The following is a 22,414-nucleotide window of genomic DNA, read 5'->3' as shown; positions in this document are numbered from 1 at the left end:
GTATGTGTGAGATAGACAGTGTGTGTGTGTGTGTGTGTGTGTGCGTGTGTGTGTGTGTGTGTGTGTGTGTGTGTGTGTGTGTGTGTGTGTGTGTGTGTGTGTGTGTGTGTGTGTGTGTGTGTGTGTGTGTGCAGTAACGTAGCTGAGGCAAAGCTCAGCGGATTAGATGGACACAACACATCACTTAGTTTGGTTTCCTAAACTGCTTACTTTCCTGGTTTTAAATGAAAGTGTTGCGCTAAATGACACATCCCCATTGAAGCAATCTACAAACAGAAAGAAAACAACGAGATTACATACACATTGATTACATGAAAATATGATTTCATAGGGTTAGTGTTAAATAACTTTGGTAACTATTGGGATAACAAAGATAGCACTGATGAGATCTCATATCTGCCTGTTTTACACTCTTTGACCAACAGAGGGTTTTGTGTTCAAATGAAGCCTCATGAGATGAATCCTTTTGCGAACCAATTGGCTGAAAAGCTTAAAAGATTCATGAAGTTTAATCTCACCATCACTACTTTTTGCTGGGAGTAGAGGTGTTGGGAGTTAAAGATGTGTTAAGGTTGATCAGGGCAGGTAGGACCCAAGTGCAGCATAAACAAAGGCTTAAACTAAGATTTCACTTTATTCAAGGTTACATACATCAACACAGACCGAAACTCTGTCCCTTGTGAACTCAAAGAACCCCCAAACACCAACAGAAAAATCTTAACTTAAATACATACAAGACCAAACAAGACAAGACACAGCTGGGGGGGGGGGACATAAAGGCACCAGATGAACAGAATCAGATAATCAGACAGGAGGGAAAATACAGAAGCCTCATCCCAATACCCATCCTCGACTCCTCTTTTCCCCTCCTCCAGGACTTGATCCGGAAATCGATCAAGACACGCCATGTTGAAGGACGTCCCAATAGCTGAAATGCACACAGAGGAGTCGAGGAGGGGTGAGGGAGGAGACGAAAGGGAGGATACACGCGAGCAGACTACGCGGAAGTGTTTTCACTACTCGCGTAGAAAAGCCCCGCCCCCACCTTCACAGCTGGTCCATTTCAACAGAGGAAAACGGAGAACTGGAAGATGAGTGGAAAAGCATCACATAAATGTATAAGTGCTCACAGCTCCGTGGGAATTATTATGTGCAATTCATTTCTTAAGGTTATACTAACAATTGAAGTCATGTTTAATGATCTTGACCGTCACTAAATGGCTAGATCTTGATAAATAACAATTATTTTATAGTTTTGTGTTAAGATATTCAGGAGTTAAATTATTTAAAAGTCACAGTCCTGAATGTGGGTTTGTGGTGAATGTGGGGATCTACAGCCTACAGGACACACATTTTCAGAGCAAAGGCTTTCACATTACTATAATTATATTTTTATTTAAATGTAAGCTACATTTTACACCAAAACGGAACACAAAAGCAGGACCAACCATCATACATTGAATTCCTTTACTAACAAGAGAAAGATTCATTCATTTAAATACATATTTAACGAGAAATGGGCCGGATCTAAGGGGTTATTCAGTCAAGCCCGATGAGAGGGGACACAGCTGTGCACATGTCATCATTAACAGACTTCGTTTAAAAGTGACGTTTGAGTGAACGAGGACATCCCAATTAATACCTGAGGACTCCTCTGTCCTCGTGTCACCTCCTCGTGTCTCTCGCTCGCATCGTACGGAGGCGGAGCTAAGACGCAAGGAAGGGAAGCGAGTAAGGGAAAGGAGGAGTCGAGGAGGGGTATTGGGATGAGGCTCGAGACAGCAAGCAAATACAGACATGAGATCGAGGATGAACACTTTTCAAAGTAAAACAGGAAAACAGACAGACCGTGACACTTCAAAAATAAAATAAAAATATATATACAGAGCGTGACATGATGTGTCTATTTCTGAGTCATTCTACAGAAAAGGTGGAATCTGGGTGATACAAATCTGCTGAAATATATTCCTTCTAAACACATCTAAAACCTGTTAAATAGCAATAACTAACTCTTAACTTGATGAATCCACAACAAGTAGAGCTTAAAGTATTTTAATTATTTTTATACATTATACAATGCTTATTTACATAGGAACGTCACTGGTGTTACGTGTTACCAGGAAGAAGAGTAACACCAGTGACGGTAACACCAGTGACAATTTGGAGAAAACACTACCATTTTAACAAAATGGCTGCAATGTGTCAGACCAAATATGGCTTCAGTCAATATCAAAATCGTTTAACTCTTCAATACAATACATTTTCCCATTCAAATGTTCAGGGCTATGACATTAGTAACACTAATGACTTGAAAGACGCACGTAAAATTTTAAGATAAAATGACACCATTAACAAACAAAGTAAGACGTATCTGACTTTCCTTATGTCTTTGTCCACTGCACTGCCTCAGATCTCTTGTTACAGGTGGCACTTCAGAGACAGTACATTACTTCAAAATAAAAGCGTTTTGTGTAGCAGTAACACCAATGACGTAATTTTGTGTGACTGACATTTATTGGATATTATTAATAATAATTTGCGTTTTTTTTTTACCATTTCAGTGTTATATTTAATGCTTGTAATGTTATGTAAATATGAATGAGATTTATTTATTTTTAAAAAAATGTTTTAAATGAAAACTATAGGCTCCACTTCCATGTATGATGAAGGTGACAAAGCAGTTCCTTGAACTTGGCATTTTAAATAAATTGCAATTTATGTATAAAACAATTTTTTTCATTTTTTTATTTAGTGCCATTGCAAAGACAATCTCTATTTATTCAATATATATAATGAATGTGAGTATTAGGTCAACGTCATGTATTTAGGTGTCTGCAAAAGTAAGTGACAGTACTTCCACCTTTTCTGTAGAATGACCCTGGTAGCATTTCTCCCCCGGGCTTAAATGGTGTATTATAGAATGATAACAGCAGTGTGACAGTACTCTTCAAAGGTTTCACGAAATATGACTACTACTGTTACTGTTTAACATTTTGGGTTACTTAATGTTACTTCATGTTAAGGCTAATACAAATGACAAGGCTAAGGCTGTAATGCTAACTAACGTGCTTGCTACTAGCTAGGTAACTTGATCCAGCCACTCCTGATCCTTTCATCAGACGGGAACGGAAGTGAAAGAACGAGCAAGACCCATTGCTGGTATGATAACAACCTGGTACTAAGCACACAGGCATCTTGTTAGTTATCTTAGCTATCGCAAAAACAAAAAACAATTGTGTAGTTTGTAGTCTTTCTAGTTGCGTATTTTATTTTATTTTATATTTAAGCAGTTTTACGACAAACTGTGACTTTTTTGACATGGAAATTATTTTTTAAGATTGACAAACATCAATGTGTAATTCGTGGCACAATTCAAATGGGATCGAAAGATAAGTTTTCTCTCTCCATAGACTTCAGACTTCAATACATAATTTTTCCGAAATAAGGTCCCATGGACCGGAAGTAGATGGGCGTGACTTCGCCACTCTATATAACGCTGCACATTCTAACAGTGCTATATTCCATGATTTAAAAAAAAAGCTTTTGCATTAAATGGGAGGAGAACTTCACGCAAATTGTGTTTATTAGCAGTGTATCATTTACTTTTTCTTTATTTTGTTCTCGTTTTGGTCCGTTTTAATTAAACACAATTAATAAATGAACATCTGTGCTTGTTTTTTCCAGAATGGCCCCGAAATGCTGTATCAAATTAAAATGTTTTAAAGGTCTTTATGTTAATTATATATCAATCAAGCAAATAAGTTGGGTACTTGGGTGACCTTTTGGCTTTTCTTTGCCCCCCCCCCCTTTTTTTTTTTTTTNTAAAGGTCTTTATGTTAATTATATATCAATCAAGCAAATAAGTTGGGTACTTGGGTGACCTTTTGGCTTTTCTTTGCCCCCCCCCCCTTTTTGCTTCATTGTTTATTTGTCTTTAAGTTGTTAACTTAGGCATCTTAATACCAATGGCAAAATAATGTCCAAAAAATCAGATGATGTAACTTATTATTTATTCTAAATGAGGAAACAAAGATATGCCTTATGTTTATTGTTTGGCTCTTGTTTAAAGTAATAGAAGATATTTGTCAGCTGTTTTCATATCTGAACCTCGCTCTGTGATAGGTTTGACAAAAGCTGATAAAATCTTAAGGTGGTTGTAGAACCAAATACATACCCTGAGCAGTGTGTGAAGCTATCTGGATATAGGATGAAAAGTACAAGGAAAGAATAAGACAAGCACCTAATTTACAGCAGTGACAGAAAAATAATTTCAGAATTTTTTTTTTTTTTAATTGTGTTTCAGCATTAGAGAATGGGTAGAAGGCAGAGAAAATGTTGATTTCATACATAACAAATACACACAACTCAGCTTGCAAAGTACAGCAACATGAACCCAGACTGCTCGTGAACAAAGGTAACAGCGCCATAAAAACACACACAGTAGAATGCAGCATGACACAGATCATGTAAAGTCACTCATGATAAATGTATTTTGTACATCACAACATTTGCAGGGGATTTCAGTCACAGTACAAGAATAATCGTAAAAGCCCACACCCAAGTCTCATTGAGGTACAGTCATGCTATCAGGCTTCAAAGCTGAATCTGTGTGACTCGTTGAGCCAAGTTTTCTTCCATTGGCACTTAAACTACTATAAACCTAGGAGTTTTATATTACACCCATTTAAGCATTATATTATGGAAAAAAATAGAATTGTTATACATAATAATTTGGTTACATCTACCTATTTATAACTTGACTGGATGCAACCTTTGATCAACACAGTGACATGCATCTGTTGTTCCCATAGGTGTTTCCCACCAACCAAACAAAGCCTGGTCCCCATTTGGGCTTTTATTTACAGCAGTTACATCCAGTGACATATATTCACCATCATGGTCCTCAGTTAGCTTCTGCATTTCTTAAAGTTGTTGACAACATTTGCATGGACTGTTGCAGAGGTTTTCAATGGAAATCCTCATCAGATTTATTATTGTACCAGTTTGTTTGCATGTCTCATGTATAAGAATGAAAAATATAGTGTAAGGCACGGAAAACCTATGGTTATGGCTTATGACAGTATAACATCAAGAGTCACATGCATTTTAAAATATATCCTTATATGGGTTACTTACTAGTACAATTAAAGAAATAGCTTGACAATTTATTTATTTGTTTTTTTGCAGAGTTAGATGAGACACAAGTTTAATGTCCGTAAAGTTAATAGGAAGTGTCAGCTAACATCCGGCTAGCTTAGCTTAGCACAAAGACCTTTAAAAGATATGCCAACCATTACAAATGTTTGTTTCTATTTTTTTGTTGTTGTACGAATTGAACAGACAACGTAGGCATTTTATCAGACTTTCAAAAGTCCCAGGCAAGCTAATTCTACAACCTTTCCAATGCTTTGATAGCAGTTTATGTTTATGAGGGGAAACTCAGGCAGCTATCTAAGCTTCACAGTTACGAGACTCCATAGACAAAAAGAGTATCTTTATCTTGCAGAACCTACAGAACGTTCTGGTCTAACGCTGCCTGCGTCATAACTTAGTTGGTGGTGTTGTGTGAATTTGGAGAAATCAAACCACTTTTTTTCTACTATAACCCAGCCTTTACAGTGAATGGGCAGAATCGGATTGATATCAATGTTCTCATCCAACTCCCGGCAAGAAAACAAACAAGCTTTTTTTCACACAAGGTTAAACTATTTCAGCAAAGTCATACAGCAAACTGTGGATGGCAGATGTGAGTGTGACTTACAGATGAGGCTGCAGAGGAAGCCGCAGCTCATTAGCAGGACATCATGAGGCTCTGCTATGAGCTCTGGCTCAGGGAAAATCTCAAAGCTAAACCTCAGTATCGATATACTGTGTGTGTTAAGGGACTGTTACCAACAACCTGACACCCCCTTCCTTAACAGGAGCCAGAGACTGTGCAAGTCAAACTAACAGCTACGTGATGCTTTTACACCCCAACACAAACTGAAGGGTAAACACACGCGTACGCTCGCTCACAGGCATGAACACAGACATACTACACACTGGATTATGTTCATGGTGTTGGCTGTATTATCAGCTAGGATCAATATATTCATGAGTTTTCTCGTTTGGAAATCCCTCTCACAGTGAAGGCGAGAAGCTGCAGTCGCACTTCGATTTACAGTCTACATTCAGAGATCATTTCAGTCGATTTCAGACCGATGGCTGAAATGGTCATCTTTTCTCAGCGCAACAACTGATAGGTAGAGTTCTATTCATGTGAGCACCTCTCGTGTGCGTGTGTACAAGCTGATTGTGCATGTGAAACAGATGCGAGCCATTTGTTTTAGCCATGCTTACACATACTGTACATGGCACAGAATAATGATTACACAAGTGTGTATCAGAAGTAAATGTTAACTGGTAATATATACAATACTATATTCATTTTAACACACATTGTCTATTTGTTAATTGTGTTTGTGGTATTACATGTTTTGTGTATTTAACAGCATTGAAATGACAAATTACATCATGGCGTCATGGTGGTGTTAGATGCAGAAAGGGGAGGAAACGTTTTGCTTGATAACAGAGAGAGAGTATATAAATGTGGGTATACTGTCAGTCGGGGTAGATGAGGAAGCCAGAGAAGGTGCTGTATTTGTTTGTGTTCCCGCCGTGAACTTTTCCCCCATCCAGCTGCACACACACTTCGTCCCCCACATCCAGGTGCAGGATGACACTGTTGGAGGCATAGTCGTAGTTCTGATCTGCATCTTGGGCGATTGCACTGGCCCTCACCTGAGACAAAGAGGAAAGACTGTGTTAACAGGCTGCTAAAGAAAAACGAATAGAAATATGGAAAAAAAAGAATTTTGCCCAATTCTAGTTTTAATAGCTTGAAAAACTTCTTTAACAGCACAGAATTTGATGGGAAAACGCAATTCTCCACTGACATAATTTCTTTAGTCTGAGCTACTTTTTGAAGTGAAATGTAATATAGAGTTAGAGCCTCAGCATGTAAATGTGAGGCAGGTTACTTTGTAAAGGCAAAACAACTCAGCTACTACTAGCTACTCTTTACAAACACTATTTCATATTATTTACATTCTCTACAACTTCTTCTTTAGAAATGTCATATCAATAAAGCTCATTCAAATAAAAAATGTATTGCAATAAAATACACAAATACATCAATGCTACACTTTGATGTAGATTTTGCATTTAGCTTTGACGTATATAGATGCATTCACGGCTATTATCTTGAATAAATATGAATGATTGATTTTTACTGGCTAGTTAGCTAGCAATATTTCATTAGGGAAATTGATTGATCAGTCTCATCCATATGTCCGTACGAGCCTCTGCTCCCATAATCCTTTCTGCTGAATCTCAGCTCCTCTTGTAGCCCCAATACACTTATGATCACTTGCAAAGGAGGCATGTTCACTACAGCTATCTAAATGTTAATTGCTGGTTTGAGGAGATAGTCATGGCAGAAATGTGGATTAGTATGTAACATTAAGAAAGTATTTATCCATATATACAGTGATTTAACGCAGAGTGGTTATTAAGAATAATCCTAATTGAAACAGGAAATGTTTAAGATTAAGTGTTTTATTTCACAGGCTGATGACTTTAATAGGTTTATCTTTTTCATCTATGACCCTAAAACCAGTATGTTCATGTTATCTGGATGTTTCTGGTGCCATTTTATTTCCTGTTTCATTCTGTGATCTTGGTGTAATGTCATCAGTACAGATGCCTTCCTGTCCACTGGTTAGATAGATGAGATGTGCACTGATCTCTGGCCTCAAACCTCTATCTGAGAGCACAACCTTTCTTAGCCGCCATCAATTTTCTAGAGGATTGTTGCTCTCACACCTGATCCACCTGTTGCAGAGGAGAGGCTGATGGGGATTGCAGGAAGGGCATCAGGGAGGACATCAGTTCATTCGTGGAGCAATATCAGTAAACACAATGAGCGTGCAGACATACACCCACTGGGTGCTGATATCTGGATAGTTTTGGTTGCAGCTAGTTTCAACAATTGTTTATGACATTAGCTACCAACTATTTCAGGCAATTATGGTATTCAGTTTTCTAAGGTTGGCATATGTTCACCTTTTCGCTGGTGAACTTAATGGTAAACAGTTACCTATTTGTCATGGATATGGAGCAACATGAGCATGAATGTGTGCCCCTGATTAATCATATCCTATACATTTAGGTCTACTCTTCACCAACTCCTGAGAAAAATATCTGACTCCTTGGCTGCTAAATAATTCTCTAGGTTTACCAGCAACTTTTTGACCAGCCTGCTACAGCCTAAGATTTTGCTGGTGATAATGAACCAGTGAGCTGAAACTTACAAAAATGCTTCACAGCCATACGTGGAACATTTTATGTGGTACAGTAAGCGGCTTGACAATTTTATGTAACAACATTTTATCTGGCCACCTATAACTAAAATAAATGTACAGCGAGCGAGTGAGTGGCAGTGAGCAATTTAAATTGGTTAACATCACCGTTATCTTTGAATTTTTAAATAACATGAGGAAACTGTCTGAAATACATTTAAATATGACAAAAAACGAATTAATATACAGTATATATGTTAATCTAAACATGAAAAATACACATTTGCAAGGACAAAGAGGGTTGAATGACACCACACCCTCAAAATGACCAATCAATGTAATCAACACCACACAGTTACAACAAAAGCCTGCTATTGTCGGCTTCATAAACTGCCATTCAGGTCTGCCATACAGCAATTGCTGGTATTCAAAACAAACAAACTGAAGATGCATCATCTAGTGTGAAGAACACACAACCTGGAGCCTGACACAGTTTTAAAAAGTAATACCGTCCGATGAGCCATTCTTCACGCTTTTATCTCCATCTGGACAGGTTTATGTGGGAGGATGTCTGATTAAAACATTGGATTGAACTTGATGCTGGAGCTGTAATGGTAGTACCAGCTGTTAAAAAGGAAGTCGTTACATCTGAGGATTACCACACGTGTTTACATAGCACTTAACACAAATATGATACCGCAGAACTAATGATGTCTGCATAGTCCAAGATCATAATGTTCCCATACATGTTGCTCTTAAGAAGAGGTTTCATTAGGACCTAAATCAAAGAAACACCTGCATTAGCCTTCCCAGTCCTAATGTTTTACACAAAAGATGTGCAAAAAGCTTTTTCTTTATTCATCATGAAGGGGTTTCTGTTAAATTCCAAGATGTTTTCGCATCAAATAAGCAAATCTGATAATAAATTGAACTATCATTTGGTAAGTAAGCAACTATTCAAGCAGACGATCCATTTAATACTGGAAAATAAAGTACACAAGCACATACATATTAATGAATGCAAATATGATACCCTCACTCTATCCTTGTCTCCTGCTCTCGTCCATCATCTCCACCAGTCATCAATAGGACAAATGAAGAAAGACCAAACAACACATTTTTACTCATCCTCCATTAAATGGTGATTTTTTTTCTCCCACCCATTTAATCAATTCAATGCTATATATTTATCCATACAGGCGTTTCTACCACGTAAAGAAGGTGAACATTTTTATTCCACCTGGGGACAGAAATGAATTGGTGCATTTCCTTTGTTTTAATTCAACTCACATCACTCCATTAATTGTTGTCTCTCGCTCCACACCTCACGCCCCTTCCATCACCTCTTTCCCATTTGCAACCCCAACGCTATCTCTTCATTCTGGACCCATCTATCCATCTTTTTGTGTCCTTACACTCCAATTAGATGCAGGTCACGTACACATTTTCTCTCCCCCGCCATGGCAGTGTTGGCGGGAGCAGCGACTAAGTGTGTCCCTGTCCGGTCTAAATCGGATTGATTAACGGCGTGCTGCTGTGGCAGGTCTCCTGAGGACCCCTACATCCCTCCCCACATCCCCCTCTGCAGCATCCCTCACCCCTCCCTACGCCAAAATACGTCAGGGTGGGCTATACATGGCTGCAGGCTACGGTAATTGGTAGTCGGATAGCCATGGCAGCTCCCGGAATAATAAGTCCAACTCCTCAATAACTCCATACAATCACAATAAATGGGGGCACAGGATAGGCTACGTTGGTCAAATGGGCCCATGAAACACTAGCAAGGGGTCACGATAAGATCCCTACATACACACACACACACACACACACACACACACACACACACACACACACACACACACACACACACACACACACACACTCCATCTCGCTCTCCCTTCACATCAGCTCTCTTTGTGTTTTATGAATCTCAAGTGAACACCTGAATAAAACCATGCAGCATACAGTATGAGACATTTGTTATTTTACTGTTGGACTGTTTTGCTCTGGAGGGACTGAACAGCTCCCCTGAGTAGACCTAATAGGTTTTAGGAAAAATATAACAGCAAAGAGATTCTGACATCTTGTACGTCCAACATCTGTCTACATGGTTGAACGGCAGGATTCCCCTGACAGTATAGACTCTAGAGTTAGAGGCTGACAGGCTGCTGTAACCTGCTACAAATACAGACAATATGCAGTTACAATTAAAAGCTGGTTTTCCTCTCTGCATTTGCATACATAAATGGATTTATCTTAATAAGTCTGTGATAAATGTCCTAAACAAAGAAGATCGTACCATTTTCAAACATGAGTAAACTATATAAGAACAAAGATACAATAAGATGAGACTGCTGGGTTCTGCCTACTCGTATGTTTAAGGGTCCTATAGGTTGCAGCAGTGATATTCACACCACCTCATTGAAATGGCCTATTAAACGTGAACATCAGCTAATTATATTTGCCAGCCAAAAGGACAGAATGTTATTTATGGCTTGTTATGGTTGACTTCATTATAAGACACCCAGGTTTACTTTTCCTCTACTCCACTAGACAGTGGAGATGCTGACATTTAGTGTGTTATGTTTATGATTAATTCATGGTTGCATTCCCCCTATTTATAATACCCCAATGGACAATGTAGCTACTTTATACATTTAATGCACATATTTGTAGGAGTGTGGCATTTAAGATATTATCACAGTCATCAAAATGAGTTGATAATGAAATGATCTGGATAAAAGTGCTTGAAGAACAAGACTACAAGATTATTTTTTATTTATTAAAAAAACAAATATATGTTTACATAATTTGACCATTGTAAAATGGACCATGAGTAGAAAGGGAGAACTGTGCCATTGTACAATTTAGTTGTATTTACTGTACTTGAGTATTTTGATTTTATGCTGCTTTATACCGTCCTACTTTTAATGCAATTAATTCTCGTGAATACGATTTTACAATAAAACAATAAATGTATAAAATCTGGTGCGTTATCATAATTATATTACATAGCAGTATCTAAAGTAAACCCAGCTCCACCTCAAAAAGCTACAACAGTTTAATGCAATCATACATCAGTATTATATTAGGAATCTAGTCATTAATATAATTCCCAGGGGTCATTTTCCTCAGCATACTTTAACTGTGATACTGTACACTGTAGGTATCCAACAAATATATCTAACTGATCTTAATTTTACCGATTGCCTTAAAAAAAGACTTAAATGTAGCTAAGCTTAAGATTTTTAAGATCTTTTGCTTCCTGCTTTTGAGTCTTGGTAATATATTATAATTTCTTTGACCAAGCCGGAGCCTTTGACATAGCAGAGCTGCAGGTCCGGCTGTCAGAAACAATCACAGTGAAATCCTTTTTTCTCAAAGTGTGCAGGAAGCGCACCGGGGCTTTGAGAGTGAAAACAAGAGGGAAAGGCAAATCAGGATTATTGTCAACAGCGGCGGAGATTGATAGCGACAAGGGAGTGAGTTTCTGTCTGTTGGCTCAATGCTGTTCTGACTTGATCTGCTGCTGTTGGGGAGAAGGGAGACCCGCGGGACAATAGAGAAGATTACACTGCCTCCGCTTTTGATTAGGGGCCAACACTAAATGGGGAGAGAGCGGTGGAGAGGACTGAGAAAGGTGTAAGAGTGAGAGGAAATTGACAGCGTAGAAATAATTCACAGACGGTGCTAAATGCTCAATAAAGTCTACATTTCAGCTGTGTGCCACTGATTTGTGTGACGTTTTTAAGGGCTGACATACTGTATTTCAAATGTATTCGACCAAAGATGTTCATCATTTTGATGTGTATCGACCCAATATCAAAGTGTGTTCATAATGTTTATGTCTGAGCTTTGTCTCAGAGAAAAATGATTGGAAGTAGGGCGTGGATAAGAAAGAAAAAGAACGATATGTAGTTTTGAAAAAAAAACAAGGGTGTAAAAGCAGACATTTGTACAAGAACACTTTCACAGGCAAGCAGCTGCACACTCCTTTAACAGTCTAAGCACATGATTCGGGTAAAGAAAGCCAAAGTTGAGAGGGGCTTTGAGTGATGGGGAGGGAGCCTGTTGGATAACAAACTGATCAAGCATGCCTGCTTCAGAGGAAGGGTGGGTATAAATGAGGTTGGGGAGGCTGCTGTCCATGTAGTGTGTTATTTTTTCAGTTTTGTTTTGTTTCTCGGTGGTGCCTTGATCCTCTGGTAATAAAACTGACAGGATTCATTCACTGTGATGTACAGACCTCTCAGAGCAGAGCGAGGCGATTGAGACGGGGTCTCTTAAACTTACCTGAGGGACCTCTCAGGGTAAACTGGGAGAGAGAAGAAGGGCAATTGAAATGGCCCTTTTTGTAAAAGCTGCTGTGTTCTCCTCCCCCATTGTGCAGCCAGAGGTACCCTGCTTCTATTATGCAGGTCAGCATGTAACCCTTCTCCTGCACTGCAGACTCACACACTAATTGGCATACTAAATGTTAATATTTTTGCCATGACACTCAAGACCCAAGGTGTCAAGATGTTGATTAAAAAGTCTCTAATTGGCTCTAGACTGAAACCTTTGAGGGTAGAGGAGATGCCTTAATTGGATATAAATGGATTTTGTAGACGGCCAACCTGCAGAGCATCAGCCTGATCCAAATCTTCAGCCCCTGAGTTAAATTATAGTATTCCTTTATGACATATTGTTTACTGCCTTTTTATTAGCTCCGTGTTTGTTTTACAAATGCACAGGGACACAAAGTGCGATACTCGTTCATTATAAAAGAGCTGTTTCAGGTCAGACGTTTATATCTCTCTAATTCTAATTTACATGCACTTAAACATTTTTATAATCCAATATACATGTTTCCTTTGCTCATGTTACCTTGTCCTTATCAAACACTGAAACACTGCTGTTTGTAAAAGGGAGAAAATTCTGCTGCTTAATAATGAGGGGAAATAATGATATAATGTGGAAGCAATAGGAAAGCACAACAAAGGCTCGACAAAACACGGTTACAACCAACCGAGTCGTTTTAGTCGGTGGAATATAATGGCTGAGACCATTATAAGGGAAACAGATAGTCAAATAATGGCTGTGTGAATGAACATGTGCATAAATGTGTGTGTACTCAGAGAGAAAGACAGGAAGACAAAACAAGGGCAAGCTGCAGGGTATATGGGAGGACGCGTTCTGTTTGCTCTACAAGAAATGATGTCTGAAAGGAAAAACATTCATCCTTTATCACAGAATGTTCCCCATTATAATTTGAGGCCATTGTGCCTGACACATAAGCAATGCACCACTAAAATTACTTTTATTATTAATTAATCTCACGATTGTTGGAGAAGAAGAAAACACAGCTACCAAAAAGTAAAATGAATGAGTGCCACATGAGGCCCATCTTAACACCTTTTCTGACAGATTATAATCAGGAGCCTTCACTTCTCACTGGAGCTGCCTCACACCTACATACCGGAGGCGAGCTGTTCCTTGCCTCTAATTGAGTCCAAACTTGTCATCGCCACAACTTGTGTATTTAATTATGGAATTAGCTCATAGATCTTATTAGCTTATTTTGTAATGAACACGCATGGATCTTCATTACCAGTTTGTACTTTGCTGCTTGTTGAAAGTGTTAGACATCTTCTTCCCACAGGCTGCTCAATGGTAACCTCCCCCACTCTCACCCTGAAAACTGCTGGAAACAAGACATGTGCTGTCATCTTCAGCGTAACTTTTAAACTAGCTTCTGTTTTTACATATAACTTGTACTATTTAACTATCCTTTTACCTTTTTAACTTTAATTTGCACTCCACACTTTAAGGTAATGAAGGCTCAGGGACTGTGCTATTTTTTGTTGTTTTGTTGTGTTATATATTTTGCACCATGATCCCAGAGAAACGCGGCTGTCTGCCCTGCCCAGTAATGTAAGGTAAAAATGACAATAACCTTGATTAGATCTGATTTGAGCAAGCCTAAAAGACGGCAGTGTTCTGCCTGAATTCGAACCCTCATTTATGACTAAATCTCCTCCAAGGACAACGCTGCATTCACATGTTCCTTGGAAGGTCCTATTTCCTGAGTTGGTGTTTACATAGGCCCTGAATGTGGAAACAACATGGATGCTACAGAATTTATTTCAAAGCTTTCTTACCAGTATTAGCATTACAACAAGGAACAAGGAAAATATCATGTTAGCCATGAAAAGCGTACAGATGTTTATGCTGCTTTCCGAGATTTTGTTCTGATTTGAGGTGGCAAAATCGTTGGGATTATTCAGGAGAATTCATGAATGCAGAACAATCTCGCAATGTTAACACAAATTAAAACTTAGTTTGAACACCTGCCCCATGATTCAGATCTGCTCCATAATGTGGTTCCCTTTTGGCCCATCCTAACCTTCCACCAAGTTTCATGATGATCTGCCCATAGTTATTCCATAATCCTGATGACAGACAAACATATACATTATAAAATGAAATACAAAACAACATAGGCATCTTAATAGGAACCTATCTATAATTCCACCCTGTTCCCCTTTAACACACATTATTTTAAACTTTATTTCTCCACTTTTAATTCATTTTCCCTCCAACCTTTACACCTTACATGGTTAGGGCTGAGCCCCATGTCAGAGCATTTTAATAAGGCACAGCTTTGTCCCGCCGTAGGTCAGATCCAGCCTAATGCCACTGCCACATAATGAGGTCACCATGTCAATAGCATATGAGATGCTACTATACTACACTAATTTCAGAAAAACTATAGTGTGTGTGTATGCATGTGTGTGTGTGGAGGGCGGCATAGCAGAACGACCAACTGACCAGTTTCTATCATATATTGGCCCCGCCATAAATATTCACACTCTCTCTCCATGCTCATCACTGTAAAGGGCAAAGTACATATTGGTGGTGAATTATATATCCATTGAAAAGGTCATCTACCTCAACACCAATCTTTTGATGAGTTATGGGACAAGATGAGTGAAGAGGATTCCTTGCATTGAGTGATTCGTTTTGCCATTGTTCATCAGATACACCTTTCGTTTTGATTTCACTAACGGCTGGGATCACGATTTTGATTTGTTTCATTATGTTAGTTTTCCTGTCTCGTAAACTCACACATACTTGCACAGAGCACACATAGTCTGCTTTTGACCCATCCTATTACTAGGAGCAGTGGGCAGCTATTGTACAGCGCACCAGTCCACACTCCATATTTGAAGTCTGTTCGGGGATTTGAACCAGCGACCCTACGGTGCAGTCCTAGCCCCTACTGACTGAGCCACTGCCGGACACATTTTATTTTTATATGAGTCTATATGGTAAATAAGTGGAGCCAACATTATGTTTGCTAAGCTTAAGTTAGCATAACAGTTTGGCTCAAGTCTTCCCCATAGCAGGCCACACTCTTTTTGAAGCTATAGGCCAGGTAGTAGGGCTGTGTATTGGCAAGAATCTGATTCATTTGTATAATGATACAGGGGTTATGATTCAATGTATTGCAGTATATTGTGATGGCTTTGAGTAATACTTTGTAATGCAATCAAAACAGTGGGATCTGTATGTATCACAGTCCTTATAATATCAAACACCGTAGCACTACTTTTGGTGTAATCTGAGCAACATTTGCCTGTATAACAAATGGGGGTTGCTTGCTGGATTGTTTAGCTTAATAAAGGAAAGGTTCTTTGTGTAACTTGCAGAAAATTACTGCTTTTAAATGACACCTGTGATCGTGAGGTGAACAGCAGTCATCATTCTGCTGCAACCAGGGGTGGACTGGCCATTGGGAATACCGGGAGTTTCCCGGTATTCCCCCCCCCCCCCGTTGACAATTGACTAGCGGTACCGAGTTACTCACACGTTATTGTGGTTTACACTGGCTGCTGTTAGCTGACTTGCTTGCTTACACAGATTTCTAGCGTGCTAATGTTAGCAAAATACTTTCTTGAGTGAAGAACGTAAACTAATTCATCCAGAGTCGATGGGTTGATCTTGCTGGTAATTGTTAAGTTTGTCTTCAAATAACTGTATCAGCTCAGTGTTACGAAGCAACCAATGCCTAAACCATGCAGCATAGTATATACATACCTATACAAAGCCATGTTAAGGAAACTTCCATCCTACATCTGCTCCCTGATCTCACGGCGAATTGTAAGTGGCTAAGGCCTGAGATCGAATGCTGTGGTTTGTGGTATGTTTTTAAAGCAAGGATAGATGCTATCCAATCGGAAACTGTTGGAACCTGTAAATGTTACTAGCTATGCAAACTGTAGTCGCTGTAAATATGCTGTATGATGTCCTTTTTGTTTTTCTGTTATGTTTATATGTATTCATGTGGAAACTACTCTCAGCAGGTCACCCTTGAAAAAGAGATCAATGATCTCAATGGGATTCACCTGCATAACTAAAGGTTTGAAATGCAATGAAATAGTTACAGCTAGCTGGCTGGAGTCTGAGCTTCTCCTCTAAACTTCGGCATAAAGTAAAAAAGTGTATTTCCCAAAATGTAAAACTACTCCTTTAATGCATTTTCTGTCTCAAAATCTTCATGAACTAAATATTCATTCAGATAAATTCATAGTAGTAACGTTTTCACAAGTTTCTAAAATGCCAAACTTTTTCAGTGTGATTCTCAAGGTGTTTCTTTGTGACCTAGCAGGTTTTACTCCGCTCTGAGAGCACTTTTTCATTCCCTGAAAAAAAAACATGAGGTGCAATGAAACTGAGAGGGCAAGATCAGCACTGAATTGGGTTAAATAATTTAGTTGATGGAAAAGATAATTAATGGGGGAAGGAGTCAATAGCCAGTGTGGACATTAAAAGTGTGCGCGCGCGTGCGTGCGTGCGTGCGTGCTTGCGTGTGTGTGTGTGTGTGTGTGTGTAAAAGGTGGGGCCCAGGTGGAGGGGAGAGGATCTCATCTAAAAGCTATGAAAGATTTAATAGTGAGAGAAGACAGGAATGACAATGTCTGTGAAGGCATGCAACACACCAAGTCCCCCAATTATATCTGGCATTTGACTGTCTGTCCTCTTTACTCTGCACTTTATGCACACCCTATACAATGAAAGAGGTTAATACTGTTTTTATGGACTTGATCCGTCACAAAACGATCTAGGATGTGTGTATTTGTAAAGTCTATAAAACCAAAGCAGTAAAGACCATCTTGTGAAGGGATTACACCGGCTAGGCCAAAGGGCCAGGGGTGTAAATGTTTGGGGTGCCAATGGCCCTTTTACCCCCTTACTATCTACCTACCCCCCACTTCAGGCTTTCTTTCCCAGACACCTCCTATGGGCAATCTCAATCTTTTTTTTCTTCTCAATTACACACATTTTGCACAGCTGTGACGCTATTGGAGTGACAAATCTGGATGACAGAGGTAAAAAAAATACCAATGGTCCCTTTACCCCCCCACTGTCTGGGCTGTTCAACGTTTAAATATTATACTGAGCATCATATTGCTTTAATCTTAGTTGTTAGTTCATTTGAGCTATTGTAAAACATTTTAGTTGAATTTGGTGGAAGTTAGACCACAGGTTAACAAACAAGTGCTAGTTTTTATCCAACCAATGTAAAGCATTGTGAACATGCTCCCGGTGTGGAGGGTTAATGGAAGACAAACAAAGTGTCCTTTCAATCTTGTAATGTAAAGAAAAAAATCCTAAATGAGTCACAAAAACATTTCTCTGCACTCATTTTGACCACATTTGACTGTTAAACCAGGATGGTCTTGGGGGCCTGCAGTAAACATGGCTGATATTGGGTAACACTGGGTTTTTGCACATATGTTTTTTTTTGTTTCACTAAAAACTGCTGAGCTGTCCCCTGTTGAATGCTTACTGGCCCTCTCACTGAATCTTAATGTTTTAAGAATTAGAGCATATCAATGAACAGCAGCCCAGCAGGATGAAGGTCTGCTCACAAGCAAATTGCTGTCTGATCATGTACCGTGTAAATTATGTGCAGAGAAAACACTGTTAGCCATCAAACACTCAGCCTACGTTGACTTGTACCAATGCAGAGCCTTCCTCTGTGGTAATCCCCAGGATGTCACTCTTCTGTTCTCCAGCACACATGTCAGATTCAGGGCTCCTCCACAAAGTCAGGGCTTAGTACTTCAAGCTTGTCACGGATCTCCAGATGGAAGCATTCAAGGCTTTTTTCCAGGCATTTGTACTTGTTTATTTATTAGTGCTAAAGTCATAGTTCCTCAGAGGACAGTAGCCAGCTGTTGCATGTTGGCTTTGTTCCACCGAGACCTGGAGGATTGTTATCCTCTGATCGCTTGGCTGTCACTCTCTCTTTGTCTCTCTCCCTTTGTGTGCAAGTTGTACAGTTAATTACAGTTTTCGTTTTTAGTGTAAAGCTGTTCTTAGTCCCACCTCTGTATTCTACTTTCATCCTGCCCTCATTTATGATTTGTCCTGGTAGTAAATCAACGACTTTGAAGAAAGCTGAGAGGGTTGATAATTATTCTTCATATAAGGGATTGGAAACAGCATGAGTGATTTCCCCTAGTTTATTTTTTAAGTAACCATCCTTTGGATACTTGTGTTGATTATTTGGCTTGTTTTGTGGAGACTTTGCTTTAGACATTAATTCTTCAACACTTTATCATGATGCTCTTGAAACTCTATTGTTTAGAAACAACTTAAAACAATTCAGAGAGGTGTTGGTTATGAAATCTGTTTGGAAGCCTAGCTGGAAGAAAATGCAGCAGCAGTAGTTTCAACAAATGCCCTTAAGCGATGTGTTTTCTGTATGTTTAAGTGACAAAGCCCTCAATGATCTGAGATATCTTGCCAGTCAGAAGGAAAGGAGAAAGTTGTGTAACAATGTTTCAGAGCCCCAAAGTCTGCAGACAGAGACGTCCATGTAGAAAGAGAGGTCCACATACTTGGACATGAGACTGCTCCGTTCTCCCTCTAATATATTCATAGTAAAAGTTGGTTTAATGTTGCCTATTCTTGACATGTTTTATTGTTACCATGCCAAACATGATACCCTGACATTAACAAATGACTATTTTAACCCAAAGTAGTATTTTTCTCCAGCTTTAAACTTAACTTAAAGTTGTTTTTGTGTCTAACTACCAAATCTTGTAAGAAGAATGACTTTTTCCAAAAATTATGAAGACTCGTACAAAAACAATCATCACTAATGATACACTATTGTGGTTGTGTCTGTATGGAGAGACTCAGCCCTTTTTCATGGATATTTTTATTTTGTAAGAATATCCATTCAGACGTCAGCTTTTACAAATCTTAGCAATAACAACTTGTTTTTTCGCCTTCACATTACCAAACCTTAGTGGTGCCAGATTAGAACATTGTCAGCTCAGAAAATGATTATCCATGCCGGATTAAGTGTTCCTGTTATTGTGTCCAATGCTGCAGGCTGCACAGAGTGACACTGAATCAAACTCTGTAGTTTGACTTTGCAAATGATTTCCCCCTCTTTTGGTTGATTAGTATCTGCAGAATCTGCAGTTTGTTTGAACATGTGGAGCTTTCTGATCACAGTAACACTTCATAAACACAAACACGCTCACCTGCCCGTTCTTCTTCAGGTCGGCCCACATGCTCGTACCGTCCCCTCCTCTCATCAGGACGTGGTAGGTGAAGTAGTAGATGCCAGGAAGGGGGCAGGTGAACTTGCCGGTGCTCGGCTCGTAGTAGTTCCCGACGTTGGTCACCACGTCATCAAACTTCAGTATTTCACTCCCTTCGTGTGGTTTTCTGAGGCCTGCGTAAAAGGCAATTTTGGGACTGTAGAAGGATTGCCCGTAGCCCCCGGGTCCAGGCCCCGGTGGACCAGGTGGGCCGGGCTTGCCAGGCTCTCCAGGGGGCCCTTTAGGACCCGGAGGACCAGGAAGTCCAGGGGTCCCTCTGAACCCCTGTTTGCCCTTGCGGTTTGCGAAGTCTGGGGGCTGAGGGGAGACGGCTGTCAGCTCTCCCTGTGGGGGGGTGAAAGTGTCACACACCATCTTGCAGCTCCCAAGCATCTCGTAATGCGTGCTCCCTCCTCCGGACCCTCCTCCCTTGGTGGTGTGCACCAATAGGGGAATGGCCACCAGCAGGACGAGGACCATCGCCACGCCGACTCCAGCCCCAATCACACGTTTCTTGCGGCTGAGCCGGGAGGCAGCCAGCGTGAGGAAGTCCTCCTCCCCCTTCGCTGGAATCGTTGTGCCGGCCAGACTGAAAGCTAAAGAAACTAGGCCTAATGGATCGATAAAGTGGAGGAGGAATTGTGGGCCAAAGAAAGACAATGGGGGGTGACTCTATGAGCAGGACAGGCAAGTCTCAGACAGGAGAAAATCAGAAGTCTGGGGAAAGGGACAAATAGGTTTTTCCATTTCTTGGTTTTCAGGAAATGTGTTTTGTATCCTTTTAGTTTCCTCTGGTTTGCAGCGTCAAAGGGTTAAAGATAGTGCATCATTTTGCAAGACAAAAATAATTTGAATATTTTAACAAAAACTGAGCATCACCGTTGGATTTTAGGCGATTGCTTTTCTTTTTCCAGCTCTGTGGATGTGGTGGCTCCAGTGAAAGCTTCCGTTTCTTAGGCAGCGAGCTGTCAGGTGGGGTCTACAGTATTCCCACTGGAGTTCATCTCACCCTCCACATATAGGGATGGGCGCTTTACTTGTCTGTCCAGGAATGGGAGGAGAAGAAAGAGGAAATAGCTAAATCTTTGCTACTTTTCTCCCCTATTCTATTTTTGTTGATTGGCCTTCACACCTCTTCTCGCTATACATACATTGTTGTTGTAGGAACCTGGGTTAGATTTATCTCAGCAGTCTATTCTTCCATTCAAAGTGCAGATTTGCTACAGGTCATAAAGAGGAAAATTGTGAGGACAGAGCAGGCCAAAATGCATTGAATGTGGAAACTTGTTTTAAAGGTAGCTTGGATGACGCTGAGTACATTTTCACTGAATCTAGAAAGAAAAGAAAAAGCAAACACAAACATATCATTATAAAAATAACTAACAAAACCAAATACATTTGCTCTTATATATTAACTTTTATCTGAAAATGTATGAATATAGAGTATCAAACTAATTCATTCATTTTTGTAAATTTTTCAATTTAAAATAATAATGGCAATAATAAATGCAAGATACAGATACATTATTCAATGTGCCATACTCATTTTATTCAATGTCATGACTGATTTAAAAAAAAAAACCTAATTTAATTAATAAAGCAAACTCAGATAGCTTAATGTTATTACAGGCCTGCATTTATTATACTCTACAAACTCGACGTTTAACAGCAACAATATGATACTCCTAATACTTATATACTTATCCCCATTTTGTTCACATTATCACTAGATTTTAAACACTCACAGGAAATAATGATTTCAGCAGCCAACTTTTAAGAAACTCATATCGGCTTACCTAGTTTCTTCTTTTTCTATCCTTCCCGGCTCTTAGCGTTTTTAATGCCGCGGGTTTAGATGGAAACGCCGCAGGAAAACTGTTCCAGGAACGGAATGAAAATCCCCTCCAACCCTGAGCGCTTTCACCGTCGCATCGGGTGAAGTTTCGTTACGGAGCAAAGTCACAAATCTCACTAAAATACTAACAATTGAACTTGATCCAGGACTCCTGCATGGTGGCCGGACGGCACCCTCCAAAGATACTGACAGCAGCTCCGAAGGAGATAGTAAAAAATGAAATATAAAGAGATACCTATGATAAAATAATTAAAAGTCGCGTCGCACTCCTTCAAATAAAATCACAAATTCTCACGAGTTACTTTGAGAGACTTTCGCCCTGCGGAAATCCCGCTGCAGAGCGACTTTATTTGCAGAGCAACAGTTCACTCACTTGTTGTATTTTCCGTCCTGCGTCTCTCTCCTCAGCATCTGCCTACTGCTCCTCTCCCTCCCTCCGTAACACACACACACACACACACACACACACACACACACACACACACACACACACACACACACACACACCCTCCCATCCTGCATGTGACCTTTTCACAAATTAAAATGACTACATCTGTTTAATAGTTTAATCAAAGTTTGTCGTTTTCACTTAAAATATGTATTTGCACCACAGTTAG

General features: G+C 39.6%; 1 protein-coding gene across 1 annotated transcript; it reads right to left on the bottom strand.

The window, feature by feature from the left end:
• Positions 1–4,467: 4,467 nt before the first annotated feature.
• On the bottom strand, positions 4,468–21,831 carry c1ql4b (complement component 1, q subcomponent-like 4b). Its single transcript, XM_010796133.1, has 3 exons — positions 21,739–21,831; positions 19,883–21,273; positions 4,468–6,780 (listed from the first exon to the last, which is right to left on the bottom strand). Exons 2-3 carry the CDS (start codon positions 20,420–20,422, stop codon positions 6,601–6,603), a joined length of 720 nt encoding a protein of 239 aa, XP_010794435.1. The 5' UTR covers positions 20,423–21,273; positions 21,739–21,831; the 3' UTR covers positions 4,468–6,600.
• Between the last annotated feature and the right edge of the window lie 583 nt (positions 21,832–22,414).

Source organism: Notothenia coriiceps, unplaced genomic scaffold (genome assembly GCF_000735185.1).
Source record: "Notothenia coriiceps isolate Sejong01 unplaced genomic scaffold, NC01 NC01_scaffold00037250, whole genome shotgun sequence".
NCBI lineage: Eukaryota > Metazoa > Chordata > Actinopteri > Perciformes > Nototheniidae > Notothenia > Notothenia coriiceps.
Note: the sequence above shows the minus strand (reverse complement) of the source record. Positions and strands in the feature narration are given on the sequence as shown.

What these genes read in the sequence shown, in the direction of transcription:
- c1ql4b (XM_010796133.1), bottom strand. Translation starts at nt 20,422, where the DNA reads ATGGTCCTCGTCCTGCTGGTGGCCATTCCCCTATTGGTGCACACCACC. An exon ending in ACCTGAAGAAGAACGGGCAG is followed by an intron (nt 6,781 to 19,882) that starts GTGAGCGTGTTT and finishes TCTTTGTCTCAG; the next exon opens with GTGAGGGCCAGTGCAATCGC.